Genomic DNA, 25,895 nt, shown 5'->3' with positions numbered 1-25,895 from the left:
TCCAGGCTGTTACTGCCCAATTTCCTTACTTGACTCTACAGTCAAGATAGTGGGGTGTATCATTCTGCTGCGCATTGAAGAGTGGATCCAAGCAAATAATGTCCTTTGCCTGGCCCAGTATGGATTTAGAGAGGGTAAGAGGACGATGGAACAATGTTTGAATCTAAACCTGCTGGTGGGCAAATATGTGGTGGCAAAGAAAGGAGCTGCTGACCTTGCCTTCATGGACTGGAACTGTGCATTGGACAGGGTAAACCGTTCAAAGCTTTGGACCATTCTTGAGGGTCTTGTGTTACCTCAACCTTTTGATTAATTTTCTGCGGACTCTCCATACGGGTGTCAATGCTTCAGGAAGCGGAGGAGTGCTCCATCCCATTTAACTTGTCAAAGGGAGTTAGGCAGGGGTGTGTCTTGGCTCCAATTTTATTTTTGTTATAGATTAACGGCCTGCAATCTTACCTGGCTGCTCACGGCAAAGACATCTTGAGGGTCAAATCCACCATGGTGCCTTCTTTACTATATGCTGATGATGTGGTGTTACTCTTACGTACGCATAATGGGCATAAAGCTTTGGGGGGATCTGTTTGTACATTTCATGGAGGATCTAGAATTGGATGAAAAAATTTCAAACACACATTTTATGGTTTGCAGGAAGCAGACTCCAAAGTTCAGGCCTATTATCATCAAGGGGCAGGTAGTGACAGGGTTGACTTCCTTTCCCTATTTAGGGTGCACATTTGATCAACAGTGTAGTTGGACCCCATGTCTAGCAAATCGATGTGTGTTTTGATCAATCGTGTGGGTCCCTTTTGAGATTTTCTGGAATGGTTGGTAGTAAACCAGCCTGTCTCTGCTATACATATACAGAATGACGTGCCTACCAGTCTTATTATATGGTGCAGCACTCTGGGTGTATTGTAACTGTAAGGCAATTCAACGTGAAGAAAATCCCTTCTGCAGAAAATTACTGGGTGTGGGCCCTTCCAGTTCTAGTCTTCCAATACATGAGGAATTGGGTTTGGGTTTTGCAGAAGTTCTTGCTAAAGTTGCCCCTTGGTTGCTGTGAATTGCAGCATGGAGTGGGGAGTTCAGTGCTCAACAGGTAGATAATCGAGGGTTATCTTGGATGTGAGCAAGGTTATAAAATTCCATTGTTAAATTACATCAGATCTACCGCTTTGCTCTTGGGTGCCCTGAATTATTTTACAATCCAGAGTCACTGAAAGGGTCAGACAGCTTGTGAAGGAAGTATTTCTTCAGCAAGCTAGAGGCGGCAGAGAGAACTTGACATTGGGTAGTCAAACTATGAGGGCTTTATTGCTTTTAAAAATTAGTCCATGCCCTGAACCCTATCTCTCTTTCGTCAGAAACCCATGGGAGAGATCACTTCTCACCAGTTTTAGGTTAGGCTCTGTCTGGTTTAATCTTTACTTTCCTTCCAGGTAATATGAGCTGTCCTCAGTTAAGATCTCTCCTTGTATAGTGTTTAGCTTCAGACCTTAGAACACCTGGTTCTGTTTTGCACTTAATATGATCCCCCGAGAAGGAGGTTCTTGCTGCCTGTCCTTAAAGCCAAAGGTTTCTGTCAATATCGTCTCGCTTTCCTCTACCTACAAAATGTTGAATGAACATATTGTTGATACGAAGGTTTGCCGTTTATTGAAGAGTGCACTTTATTGGAGCAAAATAATTAAATTAAGGTTTTTAATCCATTATGATGAATGTTTTATCTAATTTATATTCTGAGGTGTTCCTTTTTTTTTTTTTTTTTTTTTTTTTACAATGCTTATGGATTTGTAAGGCTGTGATTTTATTGTATAATGTGAATGTTATTTTTGCGATTTTGCGCTTTGATTATTTTATAATTGAAATAAAGACTTTTCAATTCAAAGCCCCCTCTCCCCCCACGCTGCCAGATCATTGTTGAAATTAACTTATTCTCATTTGTGAACATACTCGGTAGACTTGTGGAGCTCTCCCAAAATCCCCCCTCTGTAATGACTGGGCATTAGTCTCAGGCTATGTACTTTGTCAACTGGACTCGGTTTGGTGTCCTCCTTTTTCAGTGGGGCACAGAAAAAAGCTTTAAGGGAGTTTCTAGCTGTTTTATTTAATAAACATTTTAAGGAAATGCCTCTTTGTTTGGTCACCCCCTAGTCTTTCGACTGATTCTGTTGGTGTTTCGACTATGAGAGTGCACTGAGGCCGCCTAACTAGACCTCAGGCCAGTGCCCTACCTCTAAAGTGACGGTTGAATTGGTTGTACCCAACTGGAAATGGCTGATGTATATGTAAGTCCCTAGTAAATGGTACCTTAGTACTCAGGGCATGTACTTTTCCCCAAACAAAACAAGTCCCCAACTTCACCACTGCAGACTAGTAGAACAGTTGTGCTCCACTTCCCCTGGACGTGTGTATAAAACCACTCTGGCAGGCTTATCAAGCAGGGCATCTACTTTGCAATTCCTGACAGCAGAACCTGCAAAACTGACTTTTGTACCGTGGAAAGACTTGTTTGCCCAATTGGCGAGTACAGTATTACATGCTGACCTCTTATCTTTGCTAACTCCTGAACGGTGCGACCACAGTGGGCACTCCAAGGTATCAAACAACTCTTTATATTAAGCACAACTTGTACCTCAGTTTGAACTGTATCTTGTTGCAATGTGCAGCTTTAGCAATGCCTCCACTTTGCTAACTTTAAAAGCCCTGTGCCTTCCCAGGCACACATGAAGCCTTCTTCAAGAGGCAGCTTTCTGCCCTCCTGGAGAAACATGCCAGTGACTCTTAGGAAAGAGAATAATGAGGGTTTGCAGGCCAGGAAAGTGTTGACTCCCTTCTCCAGAAAGCAACTTGACTCTTAACCCCTAAAGGTGAAGCTGCCTTTGAAGGCCAGATGTGTAACACCAGGGAGGAGGACTGCTTTATTGTTGAGTTAGACAGACTGGGACGGGAGGCAGAAGGGAAAGCCAGTTGCCAAACCAGTTTCCTCAGGGACGTGTAGCCCTGACATAGCCCACCCTAGGGGTGGGCTAAGGAGGGTCTGAACACCGAGAGAAGGGTCTTGCCATCTTGAAAGTGGACAGAATGGCATCCTAGGATAGCCAGATGCCCCACTCCATAGGAGGTGGTCACCAGGTGGGAAGAAATCTGGTAGCCAATTGTAAGAAGCTGGCTCTTTATATGGTGTATCAAAATGAGATATACTGTGTGAAGAGTCCAGGGGTTCCCTTAGTAGGTGGCATGGGCTTGCTCCAGCAATCCCAAGGTGCTCTATTAGGGGATAGTTTGGTCAAGCAGCCTTAGGCTTTTCAGAGAGGGGTGTTAGTCATCTGCAAATACACAGTCAATAAATGAGACACAAAACTCACTAAGGAGATCCACACCAATTTACATCAGGCATTTGCAATGCAATAGGTCTCACATTTGCTTGAGTTAGAGGTATTGGTGTTCTAAATTCATAACTGGACTTTTCCTGCCAGATAAATTGGTCAACACTGCCTCCTAATTTTGTCTTTTCCTGCCACATAATTCCAGTGGCCCTGCATATAATTAAAGCACTTCTGTTAACCTTCTTCCTCTATCTGCACCCAAAAATGAAAATGTTGCCATTTAGTAACCTAATTTAAATCTGCCATGCTAGTTCCAGTAGAGTACCACATTCGGCACCCCAACATTAGAGTTGCTGGCTGGCTAACACAATTCCCTAAAAAAAAAAAAAACACAAAACCGCCACGGAGGAGTAACAAAAGAAATAAACTAGAACGGTCACCCGACCATATCAAAAATGTCCAAACAGTCATAGTGTAATAAAGATGTTACGTTAGCCTGGATCATGGTCATTACTGAAATAAGGAACGATCAATAAAACATTTACAATCATCTTGTAATCCATTAAAAACCTTTATCAGAAATAAACTTTTGGCATTAGAATGTAATGCTCAGAACAGCTCCTACAAGACACCACAATGAAAATAGCATTTGTAAAAATCATGGTCATGTAACTATATAGGTAGCGCCTAGAGTGGAAAATCACACAACGTTTGCTGATCTCTCTGACTAGCCCCCAGCCAGAGTTGGTCTGCCCGAAGTCTTTGTGGCTCAACACATGGACACTTACCTAAGCTTTCTTTGAAAACGTTTTAGTGTCCAGTTACTTGAGTTTGCCAAGGCTTGTTTGCAGTCGAGTGAAATTGCTTTGATTTATTATTATGTGAATCTAGATCTCTGAAACCCTCTAGTGGATCTTTTTTGTTAGAGTGTCTAAATTCTTATAAAATACAGTCTATTTTTAAGGTCTAGCCTGCGTCGCATGCGCTTGCACATGGGTATCGCTTGCGAGACGCTTTAGTAGTTAGAAAAGGGCTCGGAGCCCCGTCCATGTCACGTCAGTGTCTTTCATTGGTTCATGGGCTTGCCTTTTTAAATCTGCTTGCTTTCATTAGTGGAAGGCATGCATACATCATGCCTTTTCCAGTGGTTAGCCCTCCTCGAGCACAGCAACCAAATACTGAAAACATACAAGGCTTGCTGTTTTCCATCTGGCTTGTGGACTACTTTTTATCTTTTTTCGCAGTGCAATCTCGCTTGGCAGAAGTCGAGCGCTTTGCATGACATCCACCCTGTTACATAGTTAATTACACTTTTGCCAGTAGGTTTCACTATGAGTAAACTGTAGCAGCGCGATCACGCTCTTTTTTTCCATTTAATGTGGCAAGAAAAGTCCGGTTGGGAGTTTACAGCTGCTAATAGCTCTAACTCGGGGAAATGCAAGACCCGTTGCATTGCAAATGCTTGTTATAAATTGATGCTCTATTTCTCGAGTGTCATGTTGATTTCTTTTTCAATTGTTATGGTGCTTGTAAGGAAATGCCTCCTTGGCATGGTTACCCCCTGACTTTTTGCCTTTGCTGATGCTATGTTTTGAATTGAAAGTGTGCTGAGGCCTGCTAACCAGGCCCCAGCACCAGTGTTCTTTCCCTAACCTGTACTTTTGATTCCACAATTGGCACACCCTGGCATCCAGATAAGTCCCTTGTAACTGGTACCTCTGGTACCAAGGACCCTGATGCCAGGGAAGGTCTCTAAGGGCTGCAGCATGTATTATGCCACCCTGGAGACCCCTCACTCAGCACAGACACACTGCTTACCAGCTTGTGTGTGCTAGTGAGAACAAAGTGAGTAAGTCGACATGGCACTCGCCTCAGGGTGCCATGCCAGCCTCTCACTGCCTATGCAGTATAGGTAAGACACCCCTCTAGCAGGCCTTACAGCCCTAAGGCAGGGTGCACTATACCATAGGTGAGGGTACCAGTGCATGAGCACTGTGCCCCTACAGTGTCTAAGCAAAACCTTAGACATTGTAAGTGCAGGGTAGCCATAGGTGTATATGGTCTCGGAGTCTGTTTTACACGAACTCCACAGCAGCATAATGGCTACACTGAAAACTGGGAAGTTTGGTATCAAACTTCTCAGCACAATAAATGCACACTGATGCCAGTGTACATTTTATTGTAAAATACACCACAGAGGGCACCTTAGAGGTGCCCCCTGAAACTTAACCGACTATCTGTGTAGGCTGACTGGTTCCAGCAGCCTGCCACACTAGAGACATGTTGCTGGCCCCATGGGGAGAGTGCCTTTGTCACTCTGAGGCCAGTAACAAAGCCTGCACTGGGTGGAGATGCTAACACCTCCCCCAGGCAGGAGCTGTAACACCTGGCGGTGAGCCTCAAAGGCTCACCCCTTTGTCACAGCACAGCAGGGCACTCCAGCTTAGTGGAGTTGCCCGCCCCCTCCGGCCACGGCCCCCACTTTTGGCGGCAAGGCTGGAGGGAACAAAGAAAGCAACAAGGAGGAGTCACTGGCCAGTCAGGACAGCCCCTAAGGTGTCCTGAGCTGAAGTGACTCTAACTTTTAGAAATCCTCCATCTTGCAGATGGAGGATTCCCCCAATAGGATTAGGGATGTGACCCCCTCCCCTTGGGAGGAGGCACAAAGAGGGTGTACTCACCCTCAGGGCTAGTAGCCATTGGCTACTAACCCCCCAGACCTAAACACGCCCTTAAATTTAGTATTTAAGGGCTCTCCCTGAACCTAGAAATTAGATTCCTGCAACTACAAGAAGAAGGACTGCCGAGCTGACAAACCCCTGCAGAGGAAGAACAGAAGACACCAACTGCCTTGGCCCCAGACTTACCGGCCTGTCTCCTGCCTTCCAAAGAAACCTGCTCCAGCGACGCTTTCCAAGGGACCAGCGACCTCTGAATCCTCTGAGGACTGCCCTGCTTCGAAAAAGACAAGAAACTCCAGAGGACAGCGGCCCTGCTCCAAAAGAACTGCAACTTTGTTACGAGGAGCAGATTTAAAGACCCCTGCAACTCCCCGCAAGAAGCGTGAGACTTGCAACACTGCACCCGGCGACCCCGACTCGACTGGTGGAGAACAACCAACTCAGGGAGGACCCTCCGGCAACTCTACGACTGTGAGTAACCAAAGTTGTCCCCCCTGAGCCCCCACAGCGACGCCTGCAGAGGGAATCCCCAGGCTCCCCCTGACCGCGACTGTCTGAACTCCATTTCCCGACGGCTGGAAAAGACCCTGCACCCGCAGCCCCCAGCCCCTAAAGAAACGGAACTTCTGTGCAGGAGTGACCCCCAGGAGGCCCTCTCCCTTGCCCAGGTGGTGGCTACCCCGAGGAGCCCCCCCCCTTGCCTGCCTGCATCGCTGAAAAACCCCTTGGTCTCCCATTGAAACCTGAAGGAAACCCGACGCGTGTTTGCACACTGCACCCGGCCGCCCCCGCGCTGCTGAGGGTGTACTTTCTGTGCTACTTTGTGTCCCCCCCGGTGCCCTACAAAACCCCCCTGGTCTGCCCTCCGAAGACGCGGGTACTTACCTGCTGGCAGACTGGAACCGGGGCACCCCCTTCTCTCCATTATAGCCTATGTGTTTTGGGCACCTCTTTGACCTTTGCACCTGACCGGCCCTTAACTGCTGGTGTGATAACTTTGGGGTTGCTCTGAACCCCCAACGGTGGGCTACCTTGGACCAAAAACTCAAACCTGTAAGTGACTTACTTACCTGTGAAAACTAACCATAACTTACCTCCCCCAGGAACTGTGAAAATTGCACTGTCCACTTTTAAAACAACTTATTGTGTTTTATGTAAAAAGTATACATGCTAAAGTAATGATTCAAAGTTCCTAGAGTACTTACCTGCAATACCTTTCAAAAGAGCTATTACATGTAAAATTTGAACCTGTGGTTCTTAAAATAAACTAAGAAAAGATATTTTTCTGTAACAAAACCTATTGGCTGGATTTGTCTCTGAGTGTGTGTACCTCATTTATTGTCTATGTGTATGTACAACAAATGCTTAACACTACTCCTTGGATAAGCCTACTGCTCGACCACACTACCACAAAATAGAGCATTAGTATTATCTCTTTTTACCACTATTTTACCTCTAAGGGGAACCCTTGGACTCTGTGCATGCTATTCCTTACTTTGAAATAGCACATACAGAGCCAACTTCCTACATTGGTGGATCAGCGGTGGGGTACAAGACTTTGCATTTGCTGGACTACTCAGCCAATACCTGATCACACGACAAATTCCAAAATTGTCATTAGAAATTGATTTTTGCAATTTGAAAAGTTTTCTAAATTCTTTAAAGTCCTGCTAGGGCCTTGTGTTAGTCCCTGTTAGCATTTCTTTTAGAGTTTAAAAGTTTGTAAAAGTTTGAATTAGATTCTAGAACTAGTTTTAGATTCTTAAAAGCATTCCAACTTTTAGAAGAATAATGTCTAGTACAGAGATGAATGTGGTGGAACTCGACACCACACCATACCTCCATCTCCAGATGAAAGAGCTAAGGTCACTCTGTAACATAAGAAAAATAACAATGGGCTCCAGACCTACTAAAGTACAGCTCCAGGAGCTGTTGGCAGAGTATGATAGAGCCAACCCCTCTGTGGATAACACAGAGGAGGATGATAGTGAACTGGAGGAAGAATCCCCTCCACCAGTCCTATCTAGGGAGAACAGGGCTTCTCAAGCCCTGACTCCAAAAATAATAGTCAGAGATGCTGGCTCCCTCACAGGAGGGTCCAGCCTCTCTGAAATCACTGAGGATAACTCCAGTGAAGAGGACATCCAGTTAGCCAGGATGGCCAAAAGATTGGCTTTGGAAAAACAGATCCTAGCCATAGAAAGGGAAAGACAACAGATGGGCCTAGGACCCATCAATGGTGGCAGCAACATAAATAGGGTCAGAGATTCTCCTGACATGTTGAAAATCCCCAAAGGGATTGTAACAAAATATGAAGATGGTGATGACATCACCAAATGGTTCACAGCTTTTGAGAGGGCTTGTGAAACCAGAAAAGTGAACAAATCTCACTGGGGTGCTCTCCTTTGGGAAATGTTCACAGGAAAGTGTAGGGATAGACTCCTCACACTCTCTAAAAAAGATGCAGAATCTTATGACCTCATGAAGGGTACCCTGATTGAGGGCTTTGGATTCTCCACTGAGGAGTATAGGATCAGATTCAGGGGGGCTCAAAAATCCTCGAGCCAGACCTGGGTTGACTTTGTAGACTACTCAGTAAAAACACTAGATGGTTGGATTCAAGGCAATGGTGTAAATGATTATGATGGGCTGTACAATTTATTTGTGAAAGAACACCTATTAAGTAATTGTTTCAATGATAAACTGCATCAGCATCTGGTGGACCTAGGACCAATTTCTCCCCAAGAATTGGGAAAGAAGGCGGACCATTGGGTCAAGACTAGGGTGTCCAAAACTTCCACAGGGGGTGACCAAAAGAAAGGGGTCACAAAACCTCCCCAGGGGAAAGGTGGTGAGACAGCCAAAAACAAAGATAGTAAAGAGTCTTCTACAGGCCCCCAAAAACCTGCACAGGAGGGTGGGCTCAGAGCCTCTTCACAAAACAATTCTGGGTACAAGGGTAAAAACTTTGATCCCAAAAAGGCCTGGTGTCGTAGCTGTAGTCAGTCTGGACACCAAACTGGAGACAAGGCCTGTCCCAAGAAAGATACCACTTCTAACTCCCATCCAGCTAAAACTGGAATGGCCAGTCTCCAAGTGGGATCAACAGTGTGCCCAGAGCAAATCAGGTGTCACACTGAAGCTATATTAGTCTCTGAGGGTGGGGTGGACTTAGCCACACTGGCTGCCTGGCCCCCTAACATGCAAAAATACAGGCAGCAGCTCTTAATTAATGGGACAAGTGTAGAGGGCCTGAGGGATACAGGTGCCAGTGTCACTATGGTGACCGAGAAACTGGTTTCCCCTGGCCAATACCTGACTGGAAAAACCTATCCAGTCACCAATGCTGACAATCAGACTAAAGTACATCCCATGGCAATGGTAACTTTAGAGTGGGGAGGGGTCAATGGCCTGAAACAGGTGGTGGTCTCCTCAAATATCCCAGTAGACTGTTTGCTTGAAAACGACCTGGAGTCCTCAGCATGGGCTGAGGTAGAACTGAAAACCCATGCAGCCATGCTGGGTATCCCTGAACTGGTGTGTGTCAAGACTAGGGCACAGTGCAAGGCACAGGGTGAAAAAGTAGAGCTGGAGTCTGGAAAAATGGCCCAGCCTACCAAGAGAAAAGGAAAGTCAGCTGGGAAACCAGCTGCAACACAACACCAAAAAGAGAACCTCTCTTCTCAGGAAGAAGTTCTGCCCTCTGAGGGAACTGAGCCTATGGAGCTGGAACCTTATCAGGTTGAGCTCTTGGGCCCAGGGGGACCCTCAAGGGAAGAGTTGTGTAAGGGACAAGAAACCTGTCCCTCTCTTGAAGGCCTTAGGCAGCAAGCTGCTGAAGAGTCCAAAGGCAAGAAAAATGGAACACATAGGGTCTATTGGGAAGATGGACTCCTGTACACTGAGGCAAGAGATCCCAAACCTGGTGCCACTAGGAGAGTGGTAGTGCCTCAGGGTTTCAGAGAGTTTATTCTGACCTTAGCCCATGATATTCCCCTTGCTGGGCATTTGGGACAAACCAAGACGTGGGAGAGGTTGGTCAACCACTTCTACTGGCCCAATATGTCCCAGAAGGTTAAGGAGTTTTGCCTCTCCTGCCCCACCTGTCAAGCCAGTGGTAAGACAGGTGGGCATCCAAAGGCCCCCCTCATTCCACTTCCAGTGGTGGGGGTCCCCTTTGAAAGAGTGGGTGTGGACATAGTTGGTCCACTAGAACCTCCCACAGCCTCAGGAAATATGTACATCCTAGTAGTAGTGGATCATGCTACTAGGTATCCTGAAGCTATTCCCCTTAGGTCGACTACTGCCCCTGCAGTAGCCAAGGCCCTCATTGGTATCTTTACCAGAGTGGGCTTCCCTAAGGAGGTGGTGTCTGACAGAGGTACCAACTTCATGTCAGCATACCTAAAACACATGTGGAATGAATGTGGGGTGACTTATAAATTCACTACCCCATATCATCCACAAACTAATGGCCTTGTTGAGAGATTCAACAAGACATTAAAGGGCATGATCATGGGGCTCCCAGAGAAACTCAAAAGGAGATGGGATGTCCTCTTGCCATGTCTGCTTTTCGGTTACAGAGAGGTGCCTCAGAAGGGAGCAGGATTCTCACCCTTTGAACTTCTGTTTGGCCACCCTGTAAGGGGACCACTTGCTCTTGTTAAAGAAGGCTGGGAGAGACCTCTTCATGAGCCTAAACAAGACATAGTGGACTATGTACTTGGCCTTCGCTCAAGAATGGCAGAGTACATGGAAAAGGCAAGTAAAAACCTTGAGGCCAGCCAACAACTCCAGAAGTTGTGGTATGACCAAAAGGCTGCACTGGTTGAATTTCAACAAGGACAGAAAGTCTGGGTCCTGGAGCCTGTGGCTCCCAGGGCACTCCAGGACAAATGGAGTGGCCCTTACCCAGTACTAGAAAGGAAGAGTCAGGTCACCTACCTGGTGGACCTGGGCACAAGCAGGAGCCCCAAGAGGGTGATCCATGTGAACCGCCTTAAGCTCTTCCATGACAGGGCTGATGTAAATCTGTTGATGGTGACAGATGAGGACCAGGAAGCTGAGAGTGAACCTCTCCCTGATCTCCTCTCATCAGACCCTAAAGATGGCTCTGTAGATGGAGTGATCTACTCAGACACCCTCTCTAGCCAACAGCAGTCTGACTGTAGGAAGGTCCTGCAGCAGTTTGCTGAACTCTTTTCCCTAACCCCTGGTCAGACACACCTGTGTACCCATGATGTGGACACAGGAGACAGCATGCCTGTCAAAAACAAAATATTTAGACAGTCTGACCAAGTTAAGGAAAGCATCAAGGTGGAAGTCCACAAGATGCTGGAATTGGGAGTAATTGAGTACTCTGACAGCCCCTGGGCTAGCCCAGTGGTCTTAGTCCCCAAACCTCACACCAAAGAAGGAAAGAGAGAGATGAGGTTTTGTGTGGACTACAGAGGTCTCAACTCTGTCACCAAGACAGATGCTCATCCCGTTCCTAGAGCTGATGAGCTAATAGACAAATTAGGGGCTGACAAATTCTTAAGTACCTTTGACTTAACAGCAGGGTACTGGCAAATCAAAATGGCCCCTGGAGCAAAAGAAAAGACAGCATTCTCCACACCTGATGGGCATTATCAGTTCACTGTTATGCCCTTTGGTTTAAAGAATGCTCCTGCCACCTTCCAAAGGTTGGTGAATCACGTCCTTGCTGGGTTGGAATCCTTTAGTGCAGCTTATCTTGATGATATTGCTGTCTTCAGCTCCACCTGGCAGGATCACCTGGTCCACCTGAAGAAGGTTTTGAAGGCCCTGCAATCTGCAGGCCTCTCTATCAAGGCATCCAAATGCCAGATAGGGCAGGGAACTGTGGTTTACTTGGGACACCTTGTAGGTGGAGGCCAAGTTCAGCCACTCCAGCCTAAGATCCAGACTATTCTGGACTGGGCAGCTCCAAAAACCCAGACTCAAGTCAGGGCATTCCTTGGCTTGACTGGGTACTATAGGAGGTTTGTGAAGGGATATGGATCCATTGTGACAGCCCTCACAGAACTCACCTCCAAGAAAATGCCCAAGAAAGTAAACTGGACTGTAGAATGCCAACAGGCCTTTGACACCCTGAAGCAAGCTATGTGCACAGCACCAGTTCTAAAAGCTCCAGATTACTCCAAGCAATTCATTGTGCAAACAGATGCCTCTGAACATGGGATAGGGGCAGTTTTGTCCCAAACAAATGATGATGGCCTTGACCAGCCTGTTGCTTTCATTAGCAGGAGGTTACTCCCCAGGGAGCAGCGTTGGAGTGCCATTGAGAGGGAGGCCTTTGCTGTGGTTTGTCCCTGAAGAAGCTGAGACCATACCTCTTTGGTACTCACTTCCTAGTTCAGACTGATCACAGACCTCTCAGATGGCTCATGCAAATGAAAGGTGAAAATCCAAAACTGTTGAGGTGGTCCATCTCCCTACAGGGAATGGACTTTATAGTGGAACACAGACCTGGGACTGCCCATGCCAATGCAGATGGCCTTTCCAGGTTCTTCCACTTAGAAAATGAAGACTCTCTTGGGAAAGGTTAGTCTCATCCTCTTTCGTTTGGGGGGGGGGGGGGTTGTGTAAGGAAATGCCTCCTTGGCATGGTTACCCCCTGACTTTTTGCCTTTGCTGATGCTATGTTTTGAATTGAAAGTGTACTGAGGCCTGCTAACCAGGCCCCAGCACCAGTGTTCTTTCCCTAACCTGTACTTTTGATTCCACAATTGGCACACCCTGGCATCCAGATAAGTCCCTTGTAACTGGTACCTCTGGTACCAAGGGCCCTGATGCCAGGGAAGGTCTCTAAGGGCTGCAGCATGTGTTATGCCACCCTGGAGACCCCTCACTCAGCACAGACACACTGCTTACCAGCTTGTGTGTGCTAGTGAGAACAAAATGAGTAAGTCGACATGGCACTCCCCTCAGGGTGCCATGCCAGCCTCTCACTGCCTATGCAGTATAGGTAAGACACCCCTCTAGCAGGCCTTACAGCCCTAAGGCAGGGTGCACTATACCATAGGTGAGGGTACCAGTGCATGAGCACTGTGCCCCTACAGTGTCTAAGCAAAACCTTAGACATTGTAAGTGCAGGGTAGCCATAGGAGTATATGGTCTGGGAGTCTGTTTTACACGAACTCCACAGCACCATAATGGCTACACTGAAAACTGGGAAGTTTGGTATCAAACTTCTCAGCACAATAAATGCACACTGATGCCAGTGTACATTTTATTGTAAAATACACCACAGAGGGCACCGTAGAGGTGCCCCCTGAAACTTAACCGACTATCTGTGTAGGCTGACTGGTTCCAGCAGCCTGCCACACTAGAGACATGTTGCTGGCCCCATGGGGAGAGTGCCTTTGTCACTCTAGGCCAGTAACAAACCTGCACTGGGTGGAGATGCTAACACCTCCCCCAGGCAGGAGCTGTAACACCTGGCGGTGAGCCTCAAAGGCTCACCCCTTTGTCACAGCACAGCAGGGCACTCCAGCTTAGTGGAGTTGCCCGCCCCCTCCGGCCACGGCCCCCACTTTTGGCGGCAAGGCTGGAGGGAACAAAGAAAGCAACAAGGAGGAGTCACTGGCCAGTCAGGACAGCCCCTAAGGTGTCCTGAGCTGAGGTGACTCTAACTTTTAGAAATCCTCCATCTTGCAGATGGAGGATTCCCCCAATAGGATTAGGGATGTGACCCCCTCCCCTTGGGAGGAGGCACAAAGAGGGTGTACTCACCCTCAGGGCTAGTAGCCATTGGCTACTAACCCCCCAGACCTAAACATGCCCTTAAATTTAGTATTTAAGGGCTCTCCCTGAACCTAGAAATTAGATTCCTGCAACTACAAGAAGAAGGACTGCCGAGCTGACAAACCCCTGCAGAGGAAGAACAGAAGACACCAACTGCCTTGGCCCCAGACTTACCGGCCTGTCTCCTGCCTTCCAAAGAAACCTGCTCCAGCGACGCTTTCCAAGGGACCAGCGACCTCTGAATCCTCTGAGGACTGCCCTGCTTCGAAAAAGACAAGAAACTCCCGAGGACAGCGGCCCTGCTCCAAAAGAACTGCAACTTTGTTACGAGGAGCAGATTTAAAGACCCCTGCAACTCCCCGCAAGAAGCGTGAGACTTGCAACACTGCACCCGGCGACCCCGACTCGACTGGTGGAGAACAACCAACTCAGGGAGGGCCCTCCGGCGACTCTACGACTGTGAGTAACCAAAGTTGTCCCCCCTGAGCCCCCACAGCGACGCCTGCAGAGGGAATCCCCAGGCTCCCCCTGACCGCGACTGTCTGAACTCCATTTCCCGACGGCTGGAAAAGACCCTGCACCCGCAGCCCCCAGCCCCTAAAGAAACAGAACTTCTGTGCAGGAGTGACCCCCAGGAGGCCCTCTCCCTTGCCCAGGTGGTGGCTACCCCGAGGAGCCCCCCCTTGCCTGCCTGCATCGCTGAAGAGACCCCTTGGTCTCCCATTGAAACCTGAAGGAAACCCGACGCGTGTTTGCACACTGCACCCGGCCGCCCCCGCGCTGCTGAGGGTGTACTTTCTGTGCTACTTTGTGTCCCCCCCGGTGCCCTACAAAACCCCCCTGGTCTGCCCTCCGAAGACGCGGGTACTTACCTGCTGGCAGACTGGAACCGGGGCACCCCCTTCTCTCCATTATAGCCTATGTGTTTTGGGCACCTCTTTGACCTTTGCACCTGACCGGCCCTGAACTGCTGGTGTGATAACTTTGGGGTTGCTCTGAACCCCCAACGGTGGGCTACCTTGGACCAAAAACTCAAACCTGTAAGTGACTTACTTACCTGTGAAAACTAACCATAACTTACCTCCCCCAGGAACTGTGAAAATTGCACTGTGTCCACTTTTAAAACAGCTTATTGTGTTTTATGTAAAAAGTATACATGCTAAAGTAATGATTCAAAGTTCCTAGAGTACTTACCTGCAATACCTTTCAAAAGAGCTATTACATGTAAAATTTGAACCTGTGGTTCTTAAAATAAACTAAGAAAATATATTTTTCTATAACAAAACCTATTGGCTGGATTTGTCTCTGAGTGTGTGTACCTCATTTATTGTCTATGTGTATGTAGAACAAATGCTTAACACTACTCCTTGGATAAGCCTACTGCTCGACCACACTACCACAAAATAGAGCATTAGTATTATCTCTTTTTACGACTATTTTACCTCTAAGGGGAACCCTTGGACTCTGTGCATGCTATTCCTTACTTTGAAATAGCACATACAGAGCCAACTTCCTACAACCATTCTTTATTTTATCTAAGAATGTATGCCAAAGAGGAACAGGCAGTCTTAAATTAACAGAAAAACTGCATACACACGATTTAAACGGTCATGTTAGTGGTTATGAGGAGAGTTAAAAACAAATCCCTCCCTTCTTCTCCCTCCAAGTTGAGGATGCACAATCACACCATATTATACACCCCATTTCCTCACATCAGTATAGCATATGTTTGTTTTATATTTGTTTTCCTATCTTGTAATATAGTATTTGGTTATTTGTCTTGTTTTGGCAGGACGTGATGAAACCAGCTGAAATTCCAGTGGTAAAAGCACGAAGAGGCAGAAAAAGAAAGGTAACCTGGTGTTAACCCATGTTTATATACAGAGATAACTCTTGGGGCAAGACAGTGCTGCACTGCTTCTTTTTGATGTTTGACTAGTAGAGTTGCTCTCCACAAGCTATATCCCAAGCAAGCCAACCTGCTCCGTATCAGACACTGACCTAGATCACAACATTGCTACATGGCATTTGACACATGAACTGCATGAACAACCTAAAGCTTAGCTTAGGCTTGTAGGAAAGTTACAAAGAAGCTTTCACATTTTCTTCTATTTTCCTCCTATTGTTTTGGGATCCCTTTTCCTGGTTCTAATTTTGGGCAAACATACAGTAAGAGTTTCAAATCCAGTTGCTGTTCATTCTTAAGAATGTCGAGGAACATGTTACAAATTCTATTTTTGTAACGTATGTTTTGTAAACTCTAATTATCATGACAAGCATGGGCTTTTTTTTTTTTTTTTTACTATTTAGGTTGACATACAAGCTGAAGCAGAACAGGCAGCAGCAGCGCTGGCAGCTGTAGCTGCATCAACAGTGACCACAGCAGCAGCTCCCCTCAGCACTGTGGTTCCAAAGCCGGGTCCTAAGAGAGGAAGACCAGGTGGGCTTAAGTAATAAGAAAATATTACCACAGTCTTCTCTTAAAATTGTTGACATAGATACCTGCATGTTACAGGTTCTACCACTTACTTTGAAACATGTACCTGTGAGGGAGAAAAACGTGTGTGTCCTGGCAACTATAGCAACCTTCGATGTATCCCCAAGGTCCATGCTTGTGTAAAGTCAGAAGAACCTTACTGTTTGTGTTTATTTTTATTATCATTATTATTATTTGAACATACATTTACCCCATTTCATTGATGGGGTAAATGCTGTCTGCTGTCCCAGTGAATCTATGGTACCACTGGACCAAGACTTCTGGTTCAACATTGGTGAATAGCTAACAAAATTGCATCTAGATGTGTATAGAACTCATGTGCCAGGAAGGCCTATTTTAGCATGACTGCTGGAATATTTGTGTGAAGTTATATTTTATCTCACTGTGAGAAGCTGGCCCTTTATGTGTTATATGAATACCATGTAAGAGGTCCAGGAATTCCCCAGTGAAGTGGACAGGGCTTGCTATGCAGTCCCAAAGTACTCTATTTAGGGGGTAGCGTGGTTGAGCAGCCTTAGGCTTAACACTGAGGAGTGCAAGACATCTACAAATACACACAGTAGTCAAAAAACGAGACACACAACTCAAGAAGGAATTCCACACCAATTTATAAAAATAGCAGGTATCTTTGCTTATGTTTAGCCATCAGAGAAAAATTGTTCAGGTAAGTGCATTTTTGAATAGGAATTTTTTTAACTTTAAAAAGTGGACACAGAGCAATTTTTGAGTTCTACAATGTTATCCTGTCGTATGAGAGCTGTTGCCGCTCTTAGTGTCCTTGGTATTCTTAGTTCATTAGGATCTGCCTCTCTGGTGCCAGGGTCTCCCCCCAAATACTGAATTTAGGGGCATTAGGGGTGTGGTGGGTAGTAGCCAATGGGCTACTGACCCGTGGGTCACCACACCCCCATATGAGCACTTCCCCTAGAAAGTGGGTGTAGGAAGCGGCCTGGAGTTTGGTGGACAACTATGGTGGTTTCATCTTATACCAGGTCCAGACAACCCCTATTAGTTAGTGAGACAGTGTCTAGGAAGCCAGGGCTCTCTAGTGGTAGCTGTGGGGAGCAGCCAGAACCTATCTAGGAGGAGTGTAAAGCACTTGCAATACCACAGCAGTCACACATGAAAGGAACCACACATTGTTACAAAAATAAAGGCACTGAACTAGATTACTTATAGGAATTAGCAAAGGAAAACAACATGCGTTGGCAAGAAATAGTAGAAAATAGCTAGGGCCAAACCATATACTAAAATAGTGGAATGCTAAGTTAGGTATCCCACTGAAGGAGGTGTAATAGTTAGAAGGGAGCTAGGAGAATGCGGCGCCCCCGATAGTTGAGTGCCTAGATGACCCCGAGTGACCAGGAGAGCAGGGATAAGTTATCTAGTCCTCCCAGAGACTAACTAGGGGACTTGCAAAAGGAAGATTACAAAACCGCGATCAATCCAGTGGAACTCAACAGTGGATTCCGGTTAAAGAGGATCTGCAAAAGAAGGGGACGGAGACCAGTCCTCACAGGAGTGTCCAGGTGGCAGGAGACACTACCAACTCTTCTGTGAATGAAGATCTAAGTTGACAATGGAAGATGAAGATCTGTAGCGGAGCCAAGTAGCTTCATGGAGGTCCTTGGAGTCATGCAGAAGATGTCCCACAGCGGTCGCCGGGTTGTAGATGGTCAGTGGTCAGGTGGGCCACCAAAAAGCCTTGGCAAATGCAAATCTGGGCAGAAGAGGATATGCAGAGAAAAAGGGGACCAGCAAGGTCCAGGGAACTCGACCCTCGGAGGGGAGTTTGGGCTGACCCTCAGTAGTCGGGAGAACCATCAGTCATAGCCCCCTCTGGCAGCAGGCACAGTAATTTGCATTTAGGCCCAGTCAGCACACCTGCAGAGCTTTCCCACGTCTCTGGAGCAGCAAAGGGAGAGACTGTCTTTGGAAGGTTGAAGTGCTGGAGGCCGGGGCTACTTGAAGCTTGGTCCCTCAGAGCAGGAGTCAACAAGCCCTGGTTGCTGCAAGAGTTGCAGCGCACAGGGGCACAGTCCTGAAGGAAGAGGCAAGGGCTTACCGTCTTCCAAGTTGGACAGTAGGTAGAGAGGACCCAGAGGAGCCCTCCACACCACCATCTGTGTTGGAGATTCTTCCTGGAGCCGGATGACAGAAGATTCCATTAGCAGGACATCATTGCCTTAGGTGCCTGCGGATTCAGGGTTGTGACTCCTTCACTCCAAGGTAGATTCCTTCTGGAAGGAGCCGGAGAAACGGTCCTGCAAGGTCGGCTCGGGAGTTGCAGGCTTGTTTGGTTACTGTGAAATCCACCAGTGGTTCTGGTGGCCAGCAGCAGAAGAGGTTGATGCAAAGGAGTCCTGGTGGAGTCTTGCATGCCGAATGTGGGGACGCGCAAGGAAGCCCCTATATAGCTGTAACAGGAGGCTTGGTCACTCTACAAGGTGACCACTTATCAGAGGGGGTCACTGGCGTCAGTCACCTGTCCTGACCAACCAGATGCTCCAGAGGCCTCTGCACATCTTCTTTCCTAGATGGCAGAATCGAGCGGCCACCTGGAGGGGCTCTGGGCACCACCCCTGGGGTGGTGATGGGCAGGGGAGTGGTCACTCCCCTTTCCTTTGTGTGGTTTTGTGCCAGAACAGGGACCAGAGATCCCTGGACTGATGCAAACCAGACTACTCAAGGAGGGCAACAAATGTGCCCTTCAAAGCAAGCTGGTGTTGTGGGGAGGTCACCTCTTCTCAGCCTTGTAACGCCTATTTCCCAGGGAGAGGTTGTTGCATCCCGTCTCCCACGGGAAATCCTTTGTTCTGCCTTCCCCTGCTGGTCGAGCAGCAGGACGGCAGAAGCCTGTCTGAGGGGCTGCAACTGGGCAGGCTGCCTGCAAACCCTGGAAGATTGGTAGAAGCAATACTTGGGGGGTCCTCTAAGGAGTCCCCAGACTGCATGGGATCATACCACAAATACTGACATTAGTATTGAGGTATGATTCTGACATGATTGATACCAAACTTGCCTAGGTTTGGAGTCACCATTATGTAACTGGGCCCACAGGTATGTGACCTGTGGTCAGTACACAAGTAAATGAAGACTTATGAAGTCCAGTGCATTGGAACTGGACTTCGTAGATGCACCTCTGCTCATGCAGGGGTGCCCTTACACACAGGGACCTGCACCCTGCCCTATGGGCTAGGAGGGCCCACCATGAGTCCCGCAGGGCTCGTCTTTGAGCCCTACTTTGTTTAACATCTATTTATCATCCTTGGCCACAGTAGTCGCTCCTTACAACCTTTCAATGGTCACTTATGCTGATGACACTCAATTGGTGGTATCTCTCTCAAGTAGTGGGGACTCTTCCTCTGCCAATTTGGCCGACTGTATGAAAGATATTGGGGATTGGATGACCTTATCTAAACTTAAATTTAATGACATTAAATCGGAGGTATTGATTGTAGGCAATGGCACCCCTGCCGTCCCTTTGGCAGTGCATTCGGAGGCTTTGAACAGTCTGCCCCCTCCAATAACACAGGTAAGAAGCCTAGGTTTCTTGCTTGATCCCCGTTTGACAATGGAGCTGCAGGCTAAAAGAATCTCCTCGGTCTGCTTCAGCTTTATTAGAAGTCTCAGGAAGATTCTTAATCTTCTGCCGTTTACTGCCAGAAGAATTCTTGTACAGGCCTTAGTTCTCTCTCGCCTGGATTATGGAAACTCTCTATACCTGAGTTCCCCAGAGTATGTAATAAAGAGGCTGCAGGTTGTGCAGAACGCTGCAGCTAGACTTCTGATGAACACCCCTAGGCACCTTTCTGCTAAACCGGCACTTGCAACTCTACACTGGCTCCCGATCAAACAGCGCATTCAGTTTAAATCCATGTGTTTTGTTCATAGAGCCATACACAATAAGGGCCCCCTCTTTCTTAGAACACGGATTTCACTCTATGCACCCCCCAGACTCCTCAGATCTCAATCTTCTCGACAGGGTTATATTCCCTTTGTCAAGAGATCATGAGCAACTCGTTCTCCATCAGGGCTGCGCGGCTCTGGAATGCTCTGCCCTTTGAACTCCGTCACAAATCCTCAGAACTTCTTTTCAGGAAGAAGCTGAAAACCATCCTCTTCCGCAGTTAATCTCCCCCTTTCGGTTCCTCTGTGATTCATTGTGTACTTTAGCGCTGGGATGCCCCAGGGTAGCTATGCGCTTTACAAAGTCATAAACTCAAACTCAAACTCATAGGGGTGACTTAAAGTGACCTGGGGTGAAAGGGTATGTAGAATGTTGGCTCTGTATATACTATCTCAAAGTGAGAGATAGTGTGCACAGAGTCCAAGGGATCCCCTTAGAGGTTAATAGTGGCAAAATTATATAATACTAATGCTCTTTTTTTGTGGTAGTGTGGTCGAGCAGTAGGCTTATCAGAGGGTAGTGTTAAGCATTTGTTGTACACACACAGGCAATAAATGAGGAACACATACTCAAAGACTTAACTCCAGGCCAATAGGTTTTATATAGAAAAATATATTTGTAAAGAAATGGCTCCCTGTTGCAGTTACCCCCCACTTTTTGCCTGATACTGATGCTGACTTGACTGAGAAGTGTGCTGGGACCCTGCTAACTAGGCCCCAGCACCAGTGTTCTTTCACCTAAAATGTACCATTGTTCCCACAATTGGCATACCCCTGGCACACAGATAAGTCCCTTGTAAAAGGTACCAGTGGTACCAAGGGCCCTGATGCCAGGGAAGGTCTCTAAGGGCTGCAGCATGTCTTATGCCACCCTAGGGACCCCTCACTCAGCACAGATACACTGCTTGCCAGCTTGTGTGTGCTGGTGGGGAGAAAATGACTACGTCGACATGGCACCCCCCCCTCAGGGGGCCATGCCAACCTCACACTGCCTATGGCATAGGTAAGTCACCCCTCTAGCAGGCCTTACAGCCCTAAGGCAGGGTGCACTATACCACAGGTGAGGGCATATGTGCATGAGCACTATGCCCCTACAGTGTCTAAGCAAAACCTTAGACATTGTAAGTGCAGGGTAGCCATAAGAGAATATGGTCTGGGAGTCTGTCAAAAACGAACTCCACAGCTCCATAATGGCTACACTGAATACTGGGAAGTTTGGTATCAAACTTCTCAGAATAATAAACCCACACTGACGCCAGTGTTGGATTTATTTTAAAAAATGCACACAGAGGGCATCTTCGAGATACCCCCTGTATTTTACCCAATTGTTCAGTGCAGGACTGACTGGTCTGTGCCAGCCTGCTGCTGAGAGACGAGTTTCTGACCCCACGTGGTGAGGGCCTTTGTGCTCTCTGAGGACAGAAACAAAAGCCTGCTCTGGGTGGAGGTGCTTCACACCTCCCCCCTGCAGGAACTGTAACACCTAGCAGTGAGCCTCAAAGGCTCAGGCTTCGTGTGACAATGCCCCAGGGCACTCCAGCTAGTGGAGATGCCCGCCCCCTGGACACAGCCCCCACTTTTGGCGGCAAGTCCAGGAGAGATAATGAGAAAAACAAGGAGGAGTCACTGGCCAGTCATGAAAGCCCCTAAGGTGTCCTGAGCTGAGGTGACTCTGACTTTTAGAAATCCTCCATCTTGCAGATGGAGAATTCCCCCAATAGGATTAGGGATGTGCCCCCCTCCCCTCAGGGAGGAGGCACAAAGAGGGTGTACCCACCCTCAAGGACAGTAGCCATTGGCTACTAACCCCCCAGACCTAAACACGCCCTTAAATTTAGTATTTAAGGGCTCCCCAGAACCTAGGAAACTAGATTCCTGCAACCTAAGAAGAAGAGGACTGCTACGCTGAAAAACCCTGCAGAGAAGACGGAGACACCAACTGCTTTGGCCCCAGCTCTACCGACCTGTCTCCCCACTTCTAAAGACACTGCTCCAGCGACGCTTTCCCCAGGGACCAGCAACCTCTGAAGCCTCAGAGGACTGCCCTGCATCTAGAAGGACCAAGAACTCCCGAGGACAGCAGCTCTGTTCACCAAAGACTGCAACTTTGCCCCCTGGGGCATTGTAACACGAAGCCTGAGCCTTTGAGGCTCACTGCTAGGTGTTACAGTTCCTGCAGAGGGGAGGTGTTAAGCACCTCCACCCAGAGCAGGCTTTGTTTCTGGCCTCAGAGGGCACAAAGGCCCTCACCCCAGGGGGTCAGAAACTCGTCTCTCAGCAGCAGGCTGGCACAGACCAGTCAGTCCTGCACTGAAGGATTGGGTAAAATACAGGGGGCATCTCTAAGATGACCTCTGTGTGCATTTTTTAATAAATCCAACACTGGCATCAGTGTGGGTTTATTATTCTGAGAAGTTTGGTACTAAACTTCCCAGTATTCAGTGTAGCCATTATGGAGCTGTGGAGTTCGTTTTTGACAGACTCCTAGACCATATACTCTTATGGCTACCCTGCACTTACAATGTCTAAGGTTTCGATTAGACACTGTAGGGGCATAGTGCTCATGCACATGTGCCCTCCCCTGTGGTATAGTGCACCCTGCCTTAGGGCTGTAAGGCCTGCTAGAGTGGTGACTTACCTATGCCATAGGCAGTGTGAGGTTGGCATGGCACCCTGAGGGGAGGGCCATGTCGACTTAGTCATTTTCTCCCCACCAGCAAACACAAGCTGGCAAGCAGTGTGTCTGTGCTGAGTGAGGGGTCCGTAGGGTGGCATAAGACATGCTGCAGCCCTTAGAGACCTTCCCTTGCATCATGGCCCTTGGTACCAGGGGTACCAGTTAAAAGGGACTTACCTGGATGCCAGGGTTGTGCCAATTGTGGAGACAACGGTACATTTTAGGTGAAAGAACACTGGTGCTGGGGCCTGGTTAGCTGGGTCCCAGCACACTTTTCAGTCAAGTCAGCACCAGTATCAGGCAAAAAGTGGGGGGTAACTGCAACAGGGAGCCATTTCTTTACAGTGTACTTACCTCAAGTTGGGGGACCGCCTATAAGTAATCTAGTTCAGTGCTACTGTAATAAAGTACTTTTATTTGTGTAACACTGTGTGGTTCCTTTCAGGTGTGATACGTTACTAAGTGACTGCTGTGGTATTGCAAGTGTTTTACACTTCTAGATAAGTCTTGGCTGCTGATACAGCTACCTCTATAGAGCACTGGCTTCCTAGACACTGTCCTCATTCTCTAATAGGGAGTGCCTGGACCTGGTTAAGGTGCCAACACCATAGGAGTCCACCACACACCAGATCAGCTTCCTACACAAACCAACTGCAGATCCACTGGACTCTCTGCATGGTGTACTTCTTTTTAGTACACCATATAGCGAGCCAGCTTCCTACTTGCGACTATCATAGGAAACCATCTCTTTGGGCCAGAGGTAGATAAGAGCCTGGAGGACATGAAAAAGGCAAACAAGACAGAAAAAGCCATGGACACATTGCAGACTTCTTCCTATAGAGATTGATTTTGGCCAGATGCAACAAAATATTTTTTTGTGTTGGATGTAGTAGTCTGTCTCAGTTTAGGGTGTACACCTGTGCTGTGGCACCCTACACTGATTCCAAGCAACCCTTAGTGATAGTGTTTAGGTGTCCAGACAGCAAAAGCTCTCCAGGGGTAGCTGTGGTGAGCAGTTAAAACTTATCTAGGAGGAATGTAAAGCACTTGCAATACTACAATGATCAGTGAGTAACTCTCACACAAGAAAGAACCACACCAGGTGTTGAAAAAATAAAGTATTCTTTATTACATTACTACTGCTTTACTAACATTGGTATAGTTCCACTTGGAGATATCTATATACAAATTATACACCTAAAAACAAAAACTGGAAAAGCACAGAAATTAATGAGGCCCTATGGGGGGGACCAAATTGTGTATTAAGAAAGTGGTATAAGAATGGAAGTGCCCAAACAATGTAAGTATGTTAGAATCCCAGGGTCTGGGGAAGTAATAAGTTACCAGAGGTAAGTACCAGACATCCAACAGGCGCCCAGGTGCTGAGTTATCGAGCTGGGTATCACATAGGCTAACACAGGACAGTCACATTTGGATTTTAATGGATTCAGGACCCTTCCTATTGGACACCAAAGAAACCAGTTGGCACAAAGAAGGTTGGCAAGTGCCGCCACACTTGAATACCCGTAATATCTACAGCAGGAAGTCCAGGTTCATAGAAATGTCATTGGAGTCTGTGGAAGCCTCAGTTGTCCAGCTGCTGTCACAGCCTGTGTACCAGGCCGATGGAACCCAAATGTGGACTATGGACGTGGAGAACCTGAAAAAGAAGGGAACAGTGTCCAGACCACTTCGAGATGTCCAGGCGGTGCAGGTAGGTAATGTCCAACCTCTTAGAGGTGAAGTTCCTGCAGGATGGTAAGGGAAGAAGTCCAGCTGCGGAGTCCAGGGGATGCAGGAAATCCTCGAAGTCGCCCACAAGCTGTCCAACGTCAGTCACCGAATTGCAGGAGGGTCAGTGGCTGGCAGGGCCACCAACAAGCCTTGGGAAACGCAAATAGTTGTTGCAAGGATGATTGTAGTTTTTTTTTAAGGACCAGCATGGCCCTAGTGGCTCAACCCTTGAAAGAGACTCAGTGCAGGTCTTCGGCAGGGAGGAAAGCCAGCCAGCCGGAGTGAGGATCCCCTGCGAGTGACCGACTAGCAGTAGGCACAGGGAATTGCAGGGAGGCCTCAGCAGCACAAAAACAACAACAAAAATCCCACATCGCAGGAGCTGCAGAGAAGAAGCTAATCTTAGAGTTGCAGAGTGCTGAAGCCTGGGGCTTCTTGGAACGTGAAGATATCCTGGAGGAAGAGCCAAAAAGCCTTGGCAGGAGCAACAGGGGTCCGTCCCAGTGGCTGCAGCGAGGGCCCACCGTCTCCCAAGTTGGTGAGAAGACAAGGGAGACTCAGAGAGGACCACAGAACCACCACCTGTGACGAGAGCCTTTTCCTTGTCTGTGGGACAGAAGGATCCACCAGCCGGTCATTGTCGTCTTGAGGTGCCTGTGGATGCAGGGGAGTGATTCCTTCACTCCAAGGGAGATTACTTCTTCCTTCGTGAATGCAAACAAAGTCCTTGTGACCCTGAGGGATTCACAGCCACAGAGGTTGCAGAAATCGTGCAGGAGCTGGGGGAACTGCTGCAGTGGGATCCTACCCCCCTGGATACAGTCTTGTTTCAGTTGGGGTAGATATTGTTGGTCTCCAGACCCACTCACAGCAGACCAGAAGCAGTTCCGGTGGCCAGGACCAGAAGATGTTTTGCAGAGAGTTCCTTGTCGAGTCTTGTCCGACAAATCTGAGGACCCTCCCTCAGGGGAGCCCTTAAGTAACCTTAAAAGTGGTTTGGTCACTGTCTGCAGTGGCATAACTTTTTAAGGGGGTCAGGGATGTCATCTACCTGGCCTGATGGGTCAGATGCTCCCAGGGGTCTCTGCACATTTTATTTTCAAGATGGCAGAATTAAGTGGCCACCTGTCAGAGCTCTGAGCACCTCCCTAGGGGTGGAGCTTTTCAGGGGGGTGGTCACTCCCCTGTCATTTGTGTGGTTTTGCTCAGAGCAGGATCTGTGGATTCCTGAACTGGTGCAAACAGGTTTATGCAATAATGGCACCAAATGTGCCCTTTAAAGCAACCTGGTGATGTTT

At 47.7% G+C, this 25,895-nt stretch overlaps 1 protein-coding gene across 6 annotated transcripts in view; it reads left to right on the top strand.

Moving 5' to 3' along the window:
- PSIP1 (PC4 and SRSF1 interacting protein 1) overlaps positions 1-25,895 on the top strand; it is a 524,703-nt gene that overhangs the window by 203,571 nt on the left and 295,237 nt on the right. For all 6 annotated transcript variants that reach the window (XM_069240070.1, XM_069240030.1, XM_069240049.1 and 3 more), the window contains 2 exons: positions 15,573-15,632; positions 16,091-16,220. In XM_069240070.1, coding sequence (XP_069096171.1) covers positions 15,573-15,632; positions 16,091-16,220 — 190 coding nt within the window. The remainder of the gene's footprint in view (positions 1-15,572; positions 15,633-16,090; positions 16,221-25,895) is intronic.

Source organism: Pleurodeles waltl, chromosome 1_2, assembly GCF_031143425.1.
Source record: "Pleurodeles waltl isolate 20211129_DDA chromosome 1_2, aPleWal1.hap1.20221129, whole genome shotgun sequence".
In the NCBI taxonomy this organism is placed as follows: domain Eukaryota; kingdom Metazoa; phylum Chordata; class Amphibia; order Caudata; family Salamandridae; genus Pleurodeles; species Pleurodeles waltl.
This window is presented reverse-complemented; position numbering and strand designations above follow the sequence as displayed.